The 19041-nt window shown below is 32.5% G+C and overlaps 1 protein-coding gene across 1 annotated transcript in view; it reads left to right on the top strand.

Annotated features, from left to right (window-relative positions):
* Positions 1-19041, top strand: part of XPR1 (xenotropic and polytropic retrovirus receptor 1) — a 197047-nt gene that overhangs the window by 126045 nt on the left and 51961 nt on the right. Inside the window, exons 4-7 of the mRNA XM_079105928.1 lie at positions 3385-3608; positions 6063-6212; positions 6485-6568; positions 10605-10686. Of these exons, the coding sequence (XP_078962054.1) occupies positions 3385-3608; positions 6063-6212; positions 6485-6568; positions 10605-10686 (540 nt within the window). The remainder of the gene's footprint in view (positions 1-3384; positions 3609-6062; positions 6213-6484; positions 6569-10604; positions 10687-19041) is intronic.

Raw genomic sequence — 19041 nt, 5'->3', positions numbered from 1 at the left:
AAAATATTTGGGAGGGCTGGGGGTGTAGCTTAGTGATAGAATGCTTGCCTAGCAGCATGGAGCTCTGGGTTCAATCTCTATCACTGCAAAAAGAAATGCATTTTTTAAAATAAATTTTTATAGATAGGTAGACATTAGATAAAATGGTATCTGTACTGATTATGTACATACTTTTTTTTTCTTATTGTTATTCCCTGAATAAAATACAGTATAATGATTATTTACATAACATCTATATTGTATTAGCATTTACAAGTAATCTAGAGATGATTTAAAGTATATGGGAGAGGGCTGGGGATGTAGCTCAGTAGTATAGTGCTTGCCTCGCATGTATGAGGCCCTGTCAATCCTCAGCACTGCAGAGAAAGAAAGTATATGAGAAGATATATGTGTGTTATATGCAAATACTATACCATTTTAAATAAAGAGACTTGAGCACCTACAGATTTGGGGTGCCACAATCATTCCCCCAGGGATACTGAGGGACAACTGTATACCTACAACATAGACACATACATGTCCTGATATACCTAATTTTTTTTTTTTTTTTTTTTGTAGTTGTAGATGGACAGCATGCCTTAATTTTATTTGTTTATTTTTATGTGGTGCTAAGGATCAAACCCAGTGCCTCAACATGCTAGGCAAGTGCTCTGGCACTGAGCTACAGCCCCAGGCCCCTAATTTTTTTAAACATAAAATTTTCTAGTTTTAGTCTTTTCCTAGAATACCTGTTTTAAGAGATGTAATAGTACATAGTAGGAAATATAGCATTAAAAACCTAAAGCCCCAAATGCTAGTCCTGTTTTTGTACTAAACTGTACAACCAGAAACATTTCATATTAGGTTTTTTTTTAATTTACATATTCTTTTAAAGTATGTAGATCAGTGGTTTTATTTTTATTCACCAGGATATACAATATCCCTATGATCTAATTCCAGAATATTTTCATCATTCCCAAAAGATGCCACATACCTGTTAGCAATCACTCCCTAATACCATTCCTCCAGCCACTGGCAACCACCAATCTACAGTCTAGGTCTGAATTTCTGTGTTCTGGACATTTCATATAAATGGAATCATACAATATGTGATATTTTGTGTCTAGCTTCTTTCACAATTATCACCAAGGTTCATCCATTGTAACATGAATTAGTACTCATTTGGGCTAATATTCCTGTGAGAGTATGTGTATGTATGGTTGCACATACTTTATTTCATTTATCCATTCATCAGTTAAGGGACATTTGGATTGTTTCCACTTTGGGCTGTTGTGAATGCAAGTTTGTATTTGTTTGTTTGCTTCAGTGTATGTTTTCAGTTCTCTTAGGTATATACCTAAGAGTGGAATTGCTAAATCATATGGTAATTCTGTTAAACTTTTTAGAATTGTCAAACTGTTTTCCAAATTTCAGAATAGTGGTATACCATTTTGCATTCTTACTCTTAGTAACTTTTTACATTTTATTCTTCCATCTGTAAAATGAAAGGGCAGACTAGCATTTTTGTTGGAAGAGAATTATGGGGTAGAATGAAAACAGAGTATTACATTAAAATATTTTTTCTATCCAGTTCTAAATATTACATGTAACATTTTCCCCCTAGAAATTCTAGGAAAAAATTTCTGATAATTAATAAAACTTCAGAAACCAGTGAGAATTTTTTTTTGGGAGGTATGAAAGTAAGGATTTATTTAAGTTATCATCAAATATAAGAACTGCAAACAAAAATCACCAGAAAATTAGAAGAAAACAGGTAAATTATTCAGAGGGGAAGGTCTAGATACTAAGACATAGGAAGAAACTAAGAATAAGGATGAGTAGATAAATTTGAATGAATATGCAAGACTTAAGATACGTCAAACATCATTACCAATAAGACAAGTGACAAAGAAGAGAAAAAATTTTAACAAATGTGACAAAAGGTTGATCTTAGTATATAGATCTTTTATATATCAGTCTGTAAAACACTAACCACCCTACATGCCAAAATGAAGGAAGAACTTGAACTGGCATGCCATCAAAGAATTCCTTTCCTTGGGGATGAGGGACACCTACTCTCAGCTCGGGACTGTGGCACTGTGCATGGCGTCGGCTAAGCAGTCCACAAAAGGCAGGTTTATCATATGTATTGACAAATACTAAAAATTATTATAATCATTGAATAACAAATTTTTTTAAAAAACTAGCAAAGGGGAAATTTTTGCCGCACAGATTACCCATGGAGGAAAGTGGGTAAGTGCAGGTTAAGAGTTAAATGGCATAGAATATCTCTGGAGGGAAACATAAATGGACTTCTGGGATGGAGTTCAGAGGAATAGGATTACACGATTTGTGGAACCCACTGCAAAATAAAAATACTGGAACCATTGTTTAAAAAGTAGGGGAAAAGTGTTGTTAAAAGGTATTCAGATTTACAGTTTTTTCCTTTCTGTTTTCCATCTTTCTTGATTTTTTTTTTTTTTTTTTTTTTTGGTACTGGGCAAGTGCTGTACCAACTGAGCTCTATATCCAGCCCAGGGTATCTTGTTGTTGTCATTTGTTTTTAAATAATATGCTATTTAATGTTCTCAGTAAACAAAAATTCAAAATTTAAAATATTAGTATAAATATTTTTGTTGTATATATTAATACTGTGTTAATAATTCATCTTTATATTGTGAAATGCCAGACTTAAATGGAAAAAGAACTATTTAACTCATGCAGAATCACTGAAATTGCCCAACTATTTTGCAGCTGGTGCACACAGACATATTTAGTTCTAACCATAAACAGTAGAAATGCTGCACAAAACTACCTTGGCTACTTTTATTGCACCTCCAATTGATACATGCACATCCAATTCATACTCTCTACCTTTGACTTAAGAGTAAAGAAGAGCAGAAGGAAGAGGAACTAGTGGTTAATCCAGTATTCCCTTTCCTTCTCTGTCATGATACCTGGTTGCCTAAGGCAGGAAGTAAGAGTCATATGAAAGCATGTAACAGGGTTTCTTGGTAATCCGTGTTACCTGGAATAATATTGCCTTTTGTTACAGGGCAGAATCATGTCCCCCAAAAGATATGTTGAGGTCCTAACTCTTAATACCCCAGTTTGTGACCTTATGGGGAAGAGGATTGTTGCAGATGTCATTAGTTAAAATGACCATCCTGGAGTAGGGTGGGCCCTTAGCCCAATATGACAGTGAGAACTTTAAAAAAAAATTTTTTTTTAGTTGTTGATGGCCTTTATTTTATTTATTTTTATGTGGTGCTGAGGATAAAACCCAGTGCTTCACACATGGTAGGCAAGCACTCTACCACTGAGCTGCAACCCCAGCCCTCCAATGAGAACTCTTATCAAACATTTTGCCTTACTGATTTGACAATTCTATTTTATTTCTCATAGAGAAACTCGCAGAGGCTCAGCGTAGGTTTGCTACACTTCAGAATGAGCTTCAGTCATCACTGGATGCACAGAAAGAAAGCACTGGTGTTACTACACTGCGACAACGCAGAAAGCCAGTCTTCCACCTGTCCCATGAGGAGCGTGTTCAACATAGGAATATTAAAGACCTTAAACTGGCCTTCAGCGAGTTCTACCTCAGTCTTATCCTGCTGCAGAACTATCAGGTACTTAGATTCTCACCTTGGAGAATTGCACTTTTAAGTATATGAGAAATTCTAATAAATAGAACTACCTTAAACTATACTAATGAGTCAATCCCAAAAGGAAAGTCATTAGCATGCACTTATTCTTGGTGTTTTTATTGGAATTTTAGATGTCCTTATTGGCAAAAAACCATGTATCAGAGGTACCAAAACAGTGGTAGGAAAGATTTGTATTTTTGAAGGTTAATTTTCTAAAGAGTATTCTACATGAGGGTTTATCCCTTAGCTCAGGGACTAATATTTTATTCTCTATTCTTTAAGGCAGCTTTGGTAGAGTCTGACCATTTTGTACTATGTAAGAGCTTTTATGTTCTTGCTGACCAACAGCAAAATTGCCACCAAAAAAATTTGTACAGTTACCATTCCTGCAGGTAGCACTAATAAAACAAAAAAATATTGACTTTCCAGCTTGTGACTAAAAGAATCCTTTCAATTTTATAGTTCACAGACTGCAGTATAACCAAATTAAAAAAAAAAAAAATCCTAAGGAAGAAATTAGATCACAGCAGATGTGTGTTGAGACTGAAAACCTCAGCTGTATATCACTCAATATTTTAAAAACCTGCCTGAAAAAAATTAGACTTCGAAGTATGCTAAATTATAGAAATTCAGAGCATTTATTCATTTGTAATTCTATGTTTGTTCACAGAGTTAAATTATGAAAGATAATTGAAAAACAAGAATTTTTTGTTCAGTAATGAACATCTAAATAAGGAAATGCATCTCTGTAATCTTTAGAGAGATCTGATGTGCTGTTTGTTTTTCATTTTAGTCTTGTGATTATTACTTATATTGAGTGGTTAAGACCATCATAGGATGATATAGCATGTAAAAAGTAAAGGTAGTACAACAAAAGTATTGCCTGGGGTATTATAATTTTAAAATAAAAAATAATTAAAGTCCCATATGTATAGTAACCTAAGTCATTAATGCATACAATAATTCCTAACTTGCCCCTTCATAATTCTACTTTCTTTGGTGATTTAATATTTTACCATTTAATGAAGAACCCAATTGGAAAATAGCAGTAGAAAAGAAATAAGATATGTATAATGATAAACTCCTTTGTTTTGAAAGTTTATCAATAGCTTTATAATTAATTTTTAATTTTTAAATTTATAGTTCATTAACAATTTTTAAAATAAACAAAATGCTTTTCCATATATTATAAACAATATTTCATAGTTCCTTAACTATTCTTATGTGTTACAGGGAAATACACTTTTAAATTTTGTTCTGTTAATTTTTCCAGCAACTTTTGTTTGGGATCATTATAAAAACTTTTCTTGGGAAAAAAATTGTTAACTATGAAAGTTCTGCTGTAGTCTCTATCTTTGAGGGTTTCTACACTATAAAAATACATTTATTTTGAGAATAAGGAAAAAGGGGAAATTAAAAACTATGTCCAAGTTATAATGTGTGTACCCTAAGGAGAGTTTAATATCAAACAGTAAAGTATAAGAAAAAAATTTTTTTTTTCTAGTTCAAGGGATTGACCCAGGACCTCACACATACTAGACAATCACTTTACTACTGAGCTACACCCCCAGCCTGAGGTGGGGTGGGGGGCGGGGAGAGTCTAAAAAATAAGAAAACAGAGCTTATTTTGGAGTGTATCCTCATTCTTTTTTAATTAATGGACCATGTGGTAATCAAATTTGGGAGCTGTTTAGCCTATAGATCTAGACTTGGAAGTCCATGGTTTCTAGCTTTTTCAAATGATTGGCAAACAACAACAGAATTTGAGAATGTGGAAAAGTAGAGTGTTTGTACTATTTTGATAGTGTAGAAATTGAGGAAAAGACAGGGCTCCTACCCTTATCAGCTGAATTCACTTCTTCCTTCCTACTGACTTTTCTGTGCCCTCCTACCCTCAAACTGAGATGATGGAAAGAAAAGGAAAGATGAACAAACTAAATGAGCATCTATTTTCCTTGCACGAGCTTACATGGTTGCCTGGTAGAAGAGAAAATGCACTTCTACACCAGTCCTCTAAAAAGTAAAGTACAAATAAATGTGTTCTGAGCATGATAAATAAAAAAATTTCCTGAAAATATTTTTGACCAAAGCAGCAAAATAATATAAATAAGCTATTTTGAGAAAAGTTTTACATAGAAAATATGAAAGTAAAACTGTTTTCAGTTTAGGTCTTTCATTAATTTACTTGGAAGGGAAATAATAGTGTTGGTAGTTCAGTGTCTCTTCGTGTTACTAATAACATACTACCTTGAAATGAATAAGTGAAATAAGACAGAAGAATCTTACCCTTTTAGTAGTGAGTGCTTTTGTGAAAACATTACCATCTCCCTGGCTCCTCAGTCTTTATCCAGTCAGCTCTGTTAGTGTTCATGATTATTATTTTTCATCTTCTTTGATGGTGAGAAATTATAGTTGAATTTATCATTTTTTCTGTAGAATTTGAATTTTACAGGGTTTAGAAAAATCCTTAAAAAGCATGACAAGATCCTGGAAACTTCTCGTGGAGCAGATTGGCGAGTGGCTCATGTAGAAGTGGCTCCATTTTATACATGCAAAAAAATCAACCAGCTCATCTCTGAAACTGAGGTACAATAATCCTACCTTTTAAAACACATTTTTCAATAACATTCATGTCTTATTTGAAAGAAAGATTTCTACATTCCTGTTCTCCTTTTGTAAATTGCTTCTAGCTTTGAATATGTATAATCTTGTGATTTTTTTTTTGCTTTTGCTTTATGTTAGTATACATTAACCCCAAGAGGTATCAGAATATAGTTTATAAAAATAGTACAGAATTATTTATGCATCACCTAAATTTAGAATAACTTGTGTTGAACTTTAATAATTTGTTTTTTTAGGCTGTAGTGACCAATGAACTTGAAGATGGTGACAGACAAAAGGCTATGAAGCGTTTACGTGTCCCCCCTTTGGGAGCTGCTCAGGTTAGTATTTGCTTCTGCCTGTTTAATAATCAGCACAATCTGATCGTTAGCCGGCATCAATAGTTTAAATTTTTTTGAGCCAAAATTTATAATTTATAAATAGTTGTTATTATTGTTCTAGTTTTTTAAAAACTAGATGCCAATTTTCATTTCATGACAAATTTAAATTCCTTCCCACTTTTATCCTGTACTCCGTATCTTGTTTACTCTTATTGACATGTGAACTTCTTGGTCTCATTATAATATTTTATGAGTTCTTTTGATGGTATGGAAGGTTTAGATCATGAAACAAATCTGCATCATAAACAAGTCTCAATAAATTTAAAAGAATTAAATAATACAAAGTATCTTCTGTGATCACAGTGGAATTGAATAATAGGAAAAACTTCCAAAACCTAATAAAAGGCATCTATAAAAAACCTACAGTTAATATCAAACTTAATGGTACAACACTGAGATCTTTCTCCCCAAGAATGGAAATTTAAAAATATATTCACTTTTACTACTTTTATCCAACATTATACTGATTTTATAACAAGTGTGGTATGGCATGAAAAAGAAATAAAAGGCATTCAGATTAGATAAGAAGAAGTGAAACTGGTGAATTTTTTTTGTTTTGTTTTGTTGCCAGTGTCTTAATTATCCATGTAGAAAATCCAGTAAATCTATACTGCTAGAATCAATAAATGAGTTTAGCAGGATTACAAATTACAGAGTCAATTCACAACAGTTGTACATCTGTATATTAAGAAGAACAATTACAAATAGAAAACATTGCAAATAATTTTATTTATAGTATCATCAAAATAGGAAATGTTTTGGAAGAATTTTGACAAAAGATGTGAAGACCTTTACGTTGAAAACTATAAAACATTGTTGACCTAAATGAGAGACATATCATGTTCATGTAGATTTAATGGGTAAACCCAGTATTTTTAAGATGTCATTTCCAAAATTGATTTATAGATAACAGAAAATCCAACTAAAAAAAGTTTAGTGGTCATTTTTTGTGTGCTGATAAAAATTGGCAAGCTAGTTTTAAAATACGTATGGAGATACAAGGGACCTAGACTAGCCAAGACAACTTTGAAATAACTAAGTTAGAAGATTAACACTATCTTGTATTGAAGCTTATTATTAAAACTACAGTAGTCAAGAGTGTGGACGAAGCATGGTGGTGCACACCTGTAATTCCATTAACTCTAGAGGCTGAGGCAAAAGGACTGCAAGTTGTGAGTTCAAAGCCAGCCTCAGCAACTTAGTGAGGCCCTAAATGACTTAATGAGACCCTGTCTCAAAATAAAAGATAAAAATGGGCTAGGGATGTGGCTCAGTGGTTAAGCACCACTGGGTTCAATCCCTGATATCAAAAAAAGAAAAAAGAGTGTGGTATTAATATCAAGGTAGGCAAATACTTAAATGGAACAGAATAGAGAGTTCAAAAATAGTGACACAGATATATATGGACAACTGATTTCCAATACAGATACAAAGAAGCAGGTCAGTGGAGAAAGAACAGTATTTTGAACAACTGGTGCTGGAACAATTGGATTCCATATGCCAAAAAAATTGAACTTTTATCCTTATTTTACATCATGTGTTTCTATATGTGCCATAGCCCTAAATGAAACCTGAAACTGCAAATTGTAGGATATGCAAGATAAAATTCTTCAAAGATTACTTAGGAAGCACACCAAAGGCACTTCATTAAAGTTAAAAACTACTTTTAAAAAGACACTGTTAAGAGAATGCAAAGAAAATCACTGGACTCTGAGAAAATATTTATAAAACATTCTGATAAAGGTCTCGTATCCAAAATATAAAAAGAATTCTAATACTCAATAATGATAAACATCCCTACTTAAAAATGGGCAAAGACCTGAACAGATACTTCATGAAAAATGTTCAGGTAGAAAATTAGCACATCACAAGATGCTTAGTAACATTAGGCAATAGAAAAGCACAAATTAAAACCACAGTGACAACATACTGTTAGAATGACTAAAATTAAAAGATTAATCATATTAAATGTTAGAGGAACAGGAACTCTCTTATCTTATATTTCTGGTATAATGTAAAATGTTATAACCACATTGGAAAACTGTTTGGCACTTTCCTAAAAAGTTAGACAGACATCTACCCTATGATCTAGCCATTATACTCTTAGGCACTTACTTAAGACAAATGCGAGCATATGTGTATTAAAGACTTTTATAGAAATGTTCATAGCAACTTTATTCATAATAGCCCCAAACTGTAAATAACCTTAATATCCATAAGAGGTGAGTGGATAAACAATTTGTGATATACCCATGCAACAGAAAACTACTCAGCTATAAAAAGGAATAACGTATTGATACATGCAACAACACGGATGGATTTCAAAATAATTATGCTAAGAGAAAGAAGGCAGACTAAAAAAAGAGTACTAATTGCATGATTCCATTTATTGAGACTGAAACAGGCAAACCAATAATAATAGAAAATACATCAGTGGTTGAGTGCAGGTGGGTTGGGCTGAGAGGAAAAGATTACAAAGGGGCTGGAGGAAACTTGAGAGTCATTATTATGTTCATTGTCTTGATTGTGGTGATGGTTTCATAGGTGTATATATATTAAAGCTTATTAAATTGCATATTTTAAATCGTCTGTGTAATTTATTGTATGTCAGTTGATTCAGTAAACAGTGTAAAAAACCCAAACAGGTATATCATAGGTATATGACTTGAAAATAAAAGATAAAGAGAAAAATCTTAAAAGCATCTGGAGAGAAAAAACACAAATGGTATAATTTAAGTATATGCAGTTTGTTGTATGTCATTTATATTTGGATAAACATAAAGCTATTAAAAATGAGGGGGAAAAATTTAAAATGAAGGGTTTTGGCTAGAGTTGTAGCTCAGTGTTAGAGTGCTTACCTAGCTTGTGTGGAGGCACTGGTTTGATTCTCTGCCCCACATAAAAATAAATAAATGAAATAAAGATAACTGTGTTCATCTATAACTAAAAATGTTTTTATAAAATAAAAAGAGAAAGGTGTTTAGGAATATATTTAGAGAAGGTGAAGCTGAAGAATACATGGACGTATTTCTTTCCTGTGAGGGAGAAACGATTTTTGATCAAGGGGGATAGTAACTTCAAAGTTGATGGAAATATCTTCCTTTTAAAGATGAACAGTAGGCATTATATAGGTTTATTTTATTTGTTATTTCTAACAATTAATTACATTAGATACATTAAATGTATAAGTTCAATTGTCTTTGAAACTAAAAATAACTTTTTTTTTAAACTTGTGATCATCTTTTGGATGCTTTCATTGTGAAACTATTAATTCAGATATCTGTTACTGAGAAAACATCAGCGTTTCAAGCGTTTTGTGGGGGACAGGGGTTAAAGTTTTTAGAAACTGTTTAAAATATATGAAGTATATTATCAGCTCTGAAAAGTCCATAAGATTTGTACTTTCTGTTCTTTATTTTAGAAAATAGTAGTTTTCAAAGTGACTGTATAACTATAAAATATTACTGCACACTCTGGGTATTCTGATATACCAGTTTGTTAAAAATCTCTAGAGTGTCTTGAAAATTTTACTTCAGATATCCTAATAGTACTATCAGAAAATTCGTGAAATAAGTGTTCTTAGTTTTACCAAAGTCTCTAATCATTCCTAGTACCAAATATATAAGCTCTGAGTAATAATGACTTAGAAAATTTTAGAGGTATATTAAACATTGTAAAAATGAAATTACTTTTTAGATCTCATTAAAAGACTACAGTGTTTATGTAATTGATGCCTGAGATTACAATCTTGTTTATTTCATGACTCAGATTTCTGTAAAATAATTCAACTAACTGTTAACTCTAGTTATTATAGAATAATGAGAGATGAATGAGTCTTTGGTTCAGATTTATAAAAATTCACATCATCGCTATTTTTGTGATAAAATTTTGATGCTTATACTATTGACTTATAGCATATACTAAATGTATTTTGACATTTTTTCTTATACTCACACTTCTGTTTTTCTGCTCACAGCCTGCACCAGCATGGACTACTTTTAGAGTTGGCCTATTTTGTGGAATATTCATTGTGCTGAATATTACCCTTGTGCTTGCAGGCAAGTAGTTTGAATTTTGAATTAATTCATTCTTATCAGTATGGCTGTGTCACATTTTGCTCCTCCGTAAAAAGTCAAGTGTGCATCTGCCAATGCTACTGAAAGAAACTTGTCAGGGCTGCTTTTTTTCTTATAAACTTAAGGGCAAGTAATCATGATGTACCACAGGAGTCATAGAATTAGGTTTATGATAATTGTGAATTATTAATAAAGGAGTAAATTCTGCTCAGTGAAGTCTACAAAGAAGTATGATTTAAAAATAGATATTACTATAAAAATATTCATGATATTCCACTTTGGATTTTTAGTAATCATAATGATCCTGAACAAAGAAGGTTAATGTACTGTCACACTATTTTTGATTGCAGGGACTACATATATTTCATTTTTGTATTTCAAGTTCCTAGCACTATAACCGAGCATATATCAGATGTTTTAGAAATAATTTGCAGAGTACATTATTCCTCATAAACATTCTTCTTAAGATTATCTGTTGTACATATGAAGTTATAACCCAAGTTCTAATACTTTTAGTGAACACTATGAACTTTACCTATTAATAGTGTTTTCATCTGTATTAGAGTCCTCTGACCAGTTACTAAAAATTAACTTTAATAAATATTGTACATCCTAAGCTTATGACATTATCGATATAACATAATCATATTGTAATCTAGTTCTGTTACTTTAGGGTGAATGCAGTCTACATATTTACAATACATGGAAATTGCATAAAAACCTAAATCTAGATTGTCTAGCTAGCTGTTGTGGAAAGAACAAAAGGTCTGCCTGAGTTTTTGTCCCAGCTCCACTGTTTGTTATTAATTGTTTTGGTTTTAAAGACATTCGTTAACTTTTCTAAAACAGTCTCCTCATTTGTTAAATAAACTTAACACATTAAATTTACAGGGTTGTTTTAGAATTTATTCATTCAGCAAGTAAATTTTGTGTCTAGTGATTATGCTTGATATCTATGAGTCTTAAGATAGAAAAGAAAATCACTTATGAACTTTATAATGTCGGGGAGATTAAGGTATGTATTAAAACAATAATAATAGACTATGAGATAGAAGGTATTAAATATTATAGCAGTTAAAAGAAAAACTGATTACTTTTTAAAATAACTCATTATGTGGTGCTGAGGATCAAAGTGCCTCACACGTGCTAGGCAAACCCTCTACCACTGAGCCAAGCCACAACCCCAGCCCCAAAACTGATTACTTTTAAATGAAAACATTAGGGAAGGTTTTATGGGAGGAAAGGGCATTTATGATAGACATTAAAAGGAATAAAGGCATTCCAAGAGAAGGAAAGAAATGAGCATAGAGTTGGTCCTGGGTAAGGAAGGGGCATAGGAGGAGCAAATGGTTTATCAAAAAAAAAAAAAAAAAAAAAAAAAAAAGATGACAAATGCACCTAGGGTACAGCAGGGAATATTAGTTGAGAAGAGTGAATCTAGCTTTGAAACCAGCTCATAGGGATCAGATAAGAAGTGTTAATAAAACATGCTTTTAGTTGTGAAGCAGAACATCAATAAAAGGTATATATGGTGTTTGTGGTGGAGGTTGTTCTTTCTGTAGGGAAACACCCTTACTCATTTGTGGGTGGAATTGTTTTTTAATTCCAAGATGCTGTGATGGTATTATCATCATTGTTAAGTAAGACATAAGAAAAAATAAACTTCTTTCTTTTCATTTTTAAAAAGAAGTGTTTTTCTTTTTAATTCAGAACAATCTGAGGCTTAGTTTTGCATAGTAAATACAGAATATTTTGTGATACAATTTGGTGTGCTTTTTAAATGTATGTGACTTATGCATTTAGTGTTGTACATTATGTTCTCTCATCTTAGAACCTGTCTTTGTTTGATCTTCCGGTTGTTTTGTTGGGGGGAGGGTAAATATTGTTAAAGCCAGCTGTCAATTCTTATTTGTCTCCCAATGGGTACTTAGAAGATAAGTGTTGAGAGTCAGAAAGAAATACAGTGGTAATAATGCATGTACAAGCATGATTCTTTTTTTGAGCACTAGTATCAAAAAAAAATGATGTGTATAATTGCTGTGGTTTCTCAAGGGTAAATGACCTGGTGTTTAATAATTTATCTGAAAAATCACATATTCCAGAATTTTAATTTCTTAGAAATAATGTTTCCTATATTAATTTTTAAAAACTTGTCTTACAGGTTCCTAGTAACCTTTACTTAATTTCATGTAATAATGTTATGCCATATTTCACTTATTTGACCATTTACAGTAGATATAAGGGTGTGAAGTAGGCATTTGTGTACTACTGGTAATAATATTAATTGTGATCTCTTTAAAGGGTAATTTGGTAATCTATGTAAAAATTTAATACAATTAAGTAATTTTATTTCTAAATATTTAACCTAAAAACATACTTGTACATGGATGCAAAAAAATGTATCCAAGGAGGGTATTCATTGCTATTTTGATTATAGTAGCAAAATCCTAGAAACCACTTACATATCCTTCAGTCACTAACTGTTTAAAAGAACTATATCGTCCCTATACAATGAAATACAGTGGAGATACTAAAATAAATGAGACAGTGGTAGAAGTGAAAAAGGGCACAGAACTTTGGAGAACTCTTTTGCACTGCTTACCAAAACTGAACATATATTAACCCGTGATCCAGCTCTAATAATAGAAATGCCTAAGTATATCCACCAAAGGACATATATGAGAACATTAATAGCAGTACTGTTTATAATCATCCCCAAACTGGAAACAAGCCAAATTTCATCAGCTGTAGAATGGCTGATTATAGTACATCTGTGCCCAGTGGAATAGTATATAGTGATGAGAATAATTAAATTTAACTACATATAAGAGCATGGATGAATCTGACAGATGTTGAGCAAAAGAAGCCAGACACAGCTGGGCATAGTGGTATATACCTGTATTTCAACTTGGGAGACTGAAGCAGGAAGATCACAAATTTGAGACCAACCTGGGCAACTTAGTAAGACCCTGTCTCAAAATTTTAAAAAAAGCGTTGGGCATATAATTCAGTGGTAGAGTACTTACTTGCTTAGCATATGTAAGGCCCTGGGTTCGATTTCCAATACAACCCCCCCCCCCAAAAAATAAATAAATAAGTAGAAGAAGAAGAGGAAGCCAGACTTTACAGAAAGTATCTATGATATTATTCCATTTACATAGAGTTCAAGAAACAGGCAAAATATTAACATGTTAGAAAGGATAGAGTTTACCCTTGAAATGGTAGCACCATTAAAGAGGATATACAGTGAGCCCTGGGATGCTACAGTGTACTGTGCTGTTTCTTGTTTTGAGTTCTAATTTACTTTCTCATTTTTCATCATACTGTGTACTTACAAGTTATCCATTTTTCTATATGCATGTAACACTTAAAACTTTACATTAGAAAGGAATTGATGTACTTATATGGGAAAATGTTCATTCTGGAATATAAGTGAGAAAAGCAAGTTTTAGAATTACACATGTAGCGCTTCCCATTGCAACTGGTGAATTGGTTTTAAAGTTATTCAGTGAATATTTCTCTGTACATTAACAATTTCTTGGAAGATAATAAACAGAATTGTTAACCTGGTATCCTCCAGGAAAGGGGACTTGGAACCTAGAGTAAGAAGAGGCTTCTTATCTCCTTTCTAATGATTTGAGGAGCTTTTTCTCAAATACATATATATTTCTTGTTAAAAGGTTTTGTAGTGTTCTTTTAAATAAAACTGATTTGGCAAGTTGGTACAGTAGAGAGAGGACTAGTTTTTAAAGTTTTAGGCAAGCTTCTGTTTTATTTTGCTTTTCTGTTAAACACAAACTGCTTTCTGTACAGTGTTAAACACGTTGTTAAATGTGGCAGGCTCTGAAGCCATATTGCCAGGATTAAATCCTTGTGACCCTGGGCAAGGAACCTAATTTAACCAAGCCTCAGTTTCTTCATGTGTCTCCTGAGGAAAATCAATTTATAGTGTTGCTGTGAGAAGTAATGAAATTATTCATGTACAATACTGAGCACATTGCTTAGCCCAGAAATGATGATGAATGCTAGATTTTTTTAATTAAAAATTCATAGTTATGGAGGGTTTGGAATAGAACAATAAACATCTTTTATTTTGTGGATCAATGGATCACAGAGATGATATCCTTATTCGTAGAAGAAATGATGCTTATTTATTCTGTTTCTTAATATCTTGGAATTTCCCAGATTATCTTGTCTAGCAAGAATTGTGCTTTAATGTCCAGTATCTCTACAAAGGTTGCTTCAGAAAGAAGTTTCATTGCATTACTAATTAGTGGTCTTAGATTTTACATTTTGTGCAATTTGAAGTTTCTGGTCTTTGATGAATATCTTGACTCTAAATAATTAAGATTGTGGTATGTTTTTTGAAACTAAATCAGTTCATATACAAGATACAGCCTTATATTTTCATTCAGAAGACTTAATCTTTAAAATTTATTATTTCACAAATGTCCTTGGTATTTTCTTGCTGTTTGTTTTGTTTTGCTAACTTTTCTTACTAATTATGAAATTCAAGGATATCATTTTATTCAAGATCATAGTTACTAAGTCTTAGAAATTTTCCAATTCTTATGTTATCAAGTAGAACTTAAGTTTTATAAATATGTATTTAGATTTTATAAGTATATATTATATTTTCCTTTTCATGGAAACTTTCTTCATATGTAGAGCAGAACACTCTAACTGTCAGAACTATAAATGCTTAAACCCTAAGCAGGCTATTTAGCTTTCTTTTATCTATGACCACAGATGTGAATTAAACAGAATTAGAAAATTTTTAAAATATTTTTTAGATGTTGATAGACCTTTATTTTATTCAATTATTTATATGTTGTGCTGAGAATCAAACCCAGTGCCTCACACATGTTCAGCAAGTGCTCTGCTACTGAGCTACAACCCGGCCCCCAAAATTTTGAATTATAATCTATCACTACCAGTAGTTCAAAGTATGTGCCTAATAAAAGAGTTAGTAATGTCATCTTCACATGTATCTTTTATTTTTCCCTCTGCAATTATTATTTATTGAGATAAAATTAATATAATAAAAAATTATTTCAAAATGAACAGTTTAGTAGCATTTAGTACATTCACATTGTTTTGCAGTCTAACTGAACATTTTTATTGCCCCAGAAAGAAACCTCACTCTTAAATTTCTCTCTTCACAGCTACTAACAACTACCAGTCTACTTTCTGTCTCTACATATTTAACTATTCTGAATATTTCATATAACCAGAATCATATAATATGTGGTATTTTTGTATGGCTTATTTCACTAAATATGTTTTCATGGTCTTTCTATGTTGTAGCATGTATTCCTTTCTTGGCTGAATAAAATTCCATTTAATGTATATAACACGATTTGTTTATCCATTCATCCATTAACAGATATTTGGGTCATTTCTACATTTTGGCTATTGTGAATGGTGCTACTACCAACATGCATCTGCATGGATCTGAGTACATGTTTAACATTCTGAGGAACCACCAAACTGTTTTATGTAGAAGCTACACCATTTCCATTTCTACTATCAATTTATGAAGGTTCTGTTTTCTGTACATTATCATCAAAACTTGTATTTCCATGTCTTTTTTTTTTTTTCGTTCCTTTTAGATATACATGACAGTAGAGTGTATTTTAACATATTATACATACATGGTGTGTAACTTATTCTAATTAGGATTCATTCTTGTGGTTGTACATGTTATGGAGTTACACTGGTCTAGTATTCATGTATGAACATAGGAAAGCAATGTTCAATTCATTCTACTGTCTTTCCTGTTCCCAACCCCCAACCCTTCTCTTCATTCCCCTTTGTCTAATCCAATGAACTTGTATTTTTCCCTTCCCCTGCTTATTGTGTGTTAGCATCTGCATGTCAGAGAGAACATTTGGCCTTTGTTTTTTGGGGACTGGCTTATTTCACTTAGCCTGATAGTCTCCAGATCCATCCATTTACTGGCAAATGCCATAATTCCATTCTTCTTTGACTGAGTAATATTCCATTGTGTATATGTACACATTTTCTTTATCCATTCATCTATTGAAGGGCACCTAGGCTGGTTCCATAGCTTGGCTATTGTGAATTGAGCTGCTATAAACATTGTAGTATGCTGATTTTAAGTCCTTTGGATATGTGCCGAGTAGTGGGATAATTGGGTCAATTGGTGGTTCCATTCCAAGTTTTCTTAGGAATCTCCTTACTACTTTCCATAGTGGTTGCACCAATTTGCAATCCCATCAGCAATGTATGAGTGAACCTTTTTGCCCACATCCTCACCAACATTTATTGTTTTCTTGTATTCTTGATAATTGCCATTCTGACTGCAGTGAGATGAAATCTCAGTGTAGTTTTAATTTACATTTCTCTAATTGGTAGAGATGTTGAATATTTTTTCATATGTTTCATATGATCAGTTGTTGACTGATTGTATTTATTCTGTGAAGTGTCTGTTCAGTTCCTTTGCCTGCTTATTGATTGGATTATTTGTTTTTTTTTTTTTTTTTTTTGGTATTATGTTTTTTGAGTTCTTTATGTATCCTGGAGATTAATGCTTTATCTGAAGTGTAAGTGGCAAAGATTTTCTCCCATTCTGTAGGCTCTCTCTTCATGTTATTGATTGTTTCCTTTGCTTTGTGATTGTTTCCTTTGTTTTAGTTTGATACCATCCCATTTATTGATTCTTAGTTTTACTTCTTGTACATCAGGAGTCTTATTGAGGAATTCGGTTCCTAAGCTGATGTGATGGAGAGTTGGGCCTATACTTTCTTCTAGTAGGCACAGGGTCTCCAGTCTAATGCCAAGGTCCTTGATCCACTTTGAGTTGAGTTTTGTGCAGGGTGAGAGATAGGGGTTAAATTTCATTCTGCTACATATGGATTTCCAGTTTTCCCAGCACCATTTGTTGAAGAGGCTTTTTCTCTAATGTATGTCTATGGCACCTTTGTCTAGTATAAGATAACTGTACTTATGTGGGTTTGTCTCTGTTCTTCTATTCTGTTCCATTGGTCTTTGTGTCTGTTTTGGTGCCAACACCATGCTATTTTTGTTAGTGTAGCTTTGTAGTATAATTTAATGTCTGGTATTGTGATGCCTCCTGCTTCACTTTTCTCACTAAGGATTGCTTTGGCTATTCTGGGCCTCTTGTTTCTGGATTGAATTTCATGATTGCTTTTTCTATTTCTATGAAGAATATCATTGGAATTTTAATAGGAATTGCATTGAATCTGTATAGCACTTTTGGTCATATGGCCATTTTGACAATATTCATATTCATTCTGCCTATCCAAGAACATGGGAGATCTTCCCATATTCAAAGGTTTTCTTCACATTCTTCCTTTAGTGTTTTATAGTTTTCATTGTAGAGGTCTTATACCTCTTTTGTTAGATTGATTCCTAAGTTTTTTTTTTTTTTTTTTTGGAAGCTAACGTGAATGGGAATGTCCCTTTCAGTTGATTCATCGCTGATATATAGGAATGAAATTGATTATGGGTGTTAATTTTATATCCTGCTACTTTGCCAGATTCATTTATGAGTTCTAGAAGTTTTCTGGTGGAGTGTTTTGGATCTTCCAAATATAAAATCGTGTTGTCAGCAAATAGGATTGGTTTGAGATCTTCTTTTCCTGTTCACGTGCCTTTAATTTCTTTTTTCTGTCTAATTGCTCTGACTAGAGTTTTAAGGACTATGTTGAATAGAAGTATTAAATTAGACATCCTTGCCTTGTTTCAGTTTTTAGAGGGAATGCTTTCAGTTTTTCTCCAATTAGAATGATGTTGACCTTGGGTTTAACATATGTAGCTTTTGCAATGTTGAGCTATGTTCCTACTATCCCTAGTTTTTCTAGTGTTTTGAACATGAATGGATGCCGTATTTTGTCAAAAGCTTTTTCTTTGTCTGTGGAGATGATCATGTGGTTCTTGTCTTCAAGCGTATTGATGTGATTAATTATGTTTATTGATTTTTGCATGTTGAACCAACCTCGCATCTCTGGGATGAACCCCAATTGATCATGGTACACTACCTTTTTAATATGTTTTGCGTGCGATTTGACAGTATATTATGAAGAATTTTTTCATCTCTTTTCATCAGGAATATTGATCTGAAGTTTTTTTTTTCCTTGATGTGTCTTTCTCTGGTTTTGTTAGCAAGATGGTACTAGCTTCATAGAATGAATTTGGAAGGGTTCCCTCCTTTTCTATTTCATACCGTCATTTGAGGAGAATTGTTTTTAGTTCTTCTTTGAAGGTCTGGTAAAACTTGGCTGGGAATCCTTCTGGTTCTGGACTTTTCTTTCTTTGTAGGCTTTTGATGATATCTTCAATTTCATTGTTTGA

Source organism: Sciurus vulgaris (assembly GCF_902686455.1).
Source record: "Sciurus vulgaris genome assembly, chromosome: 12".
Taxonomy (NCBI): domain Eukaryota; kingdom Metazoa; phylum Chordata; class Mammalia; order Rodentia; family Sciuridae; genus Sciurus; species Sciurus vulgaris.
Note: the sequence above shows the minus strand (reverse complement) of the source record. Positions and strands in the feature narration are given on the sequence as shown.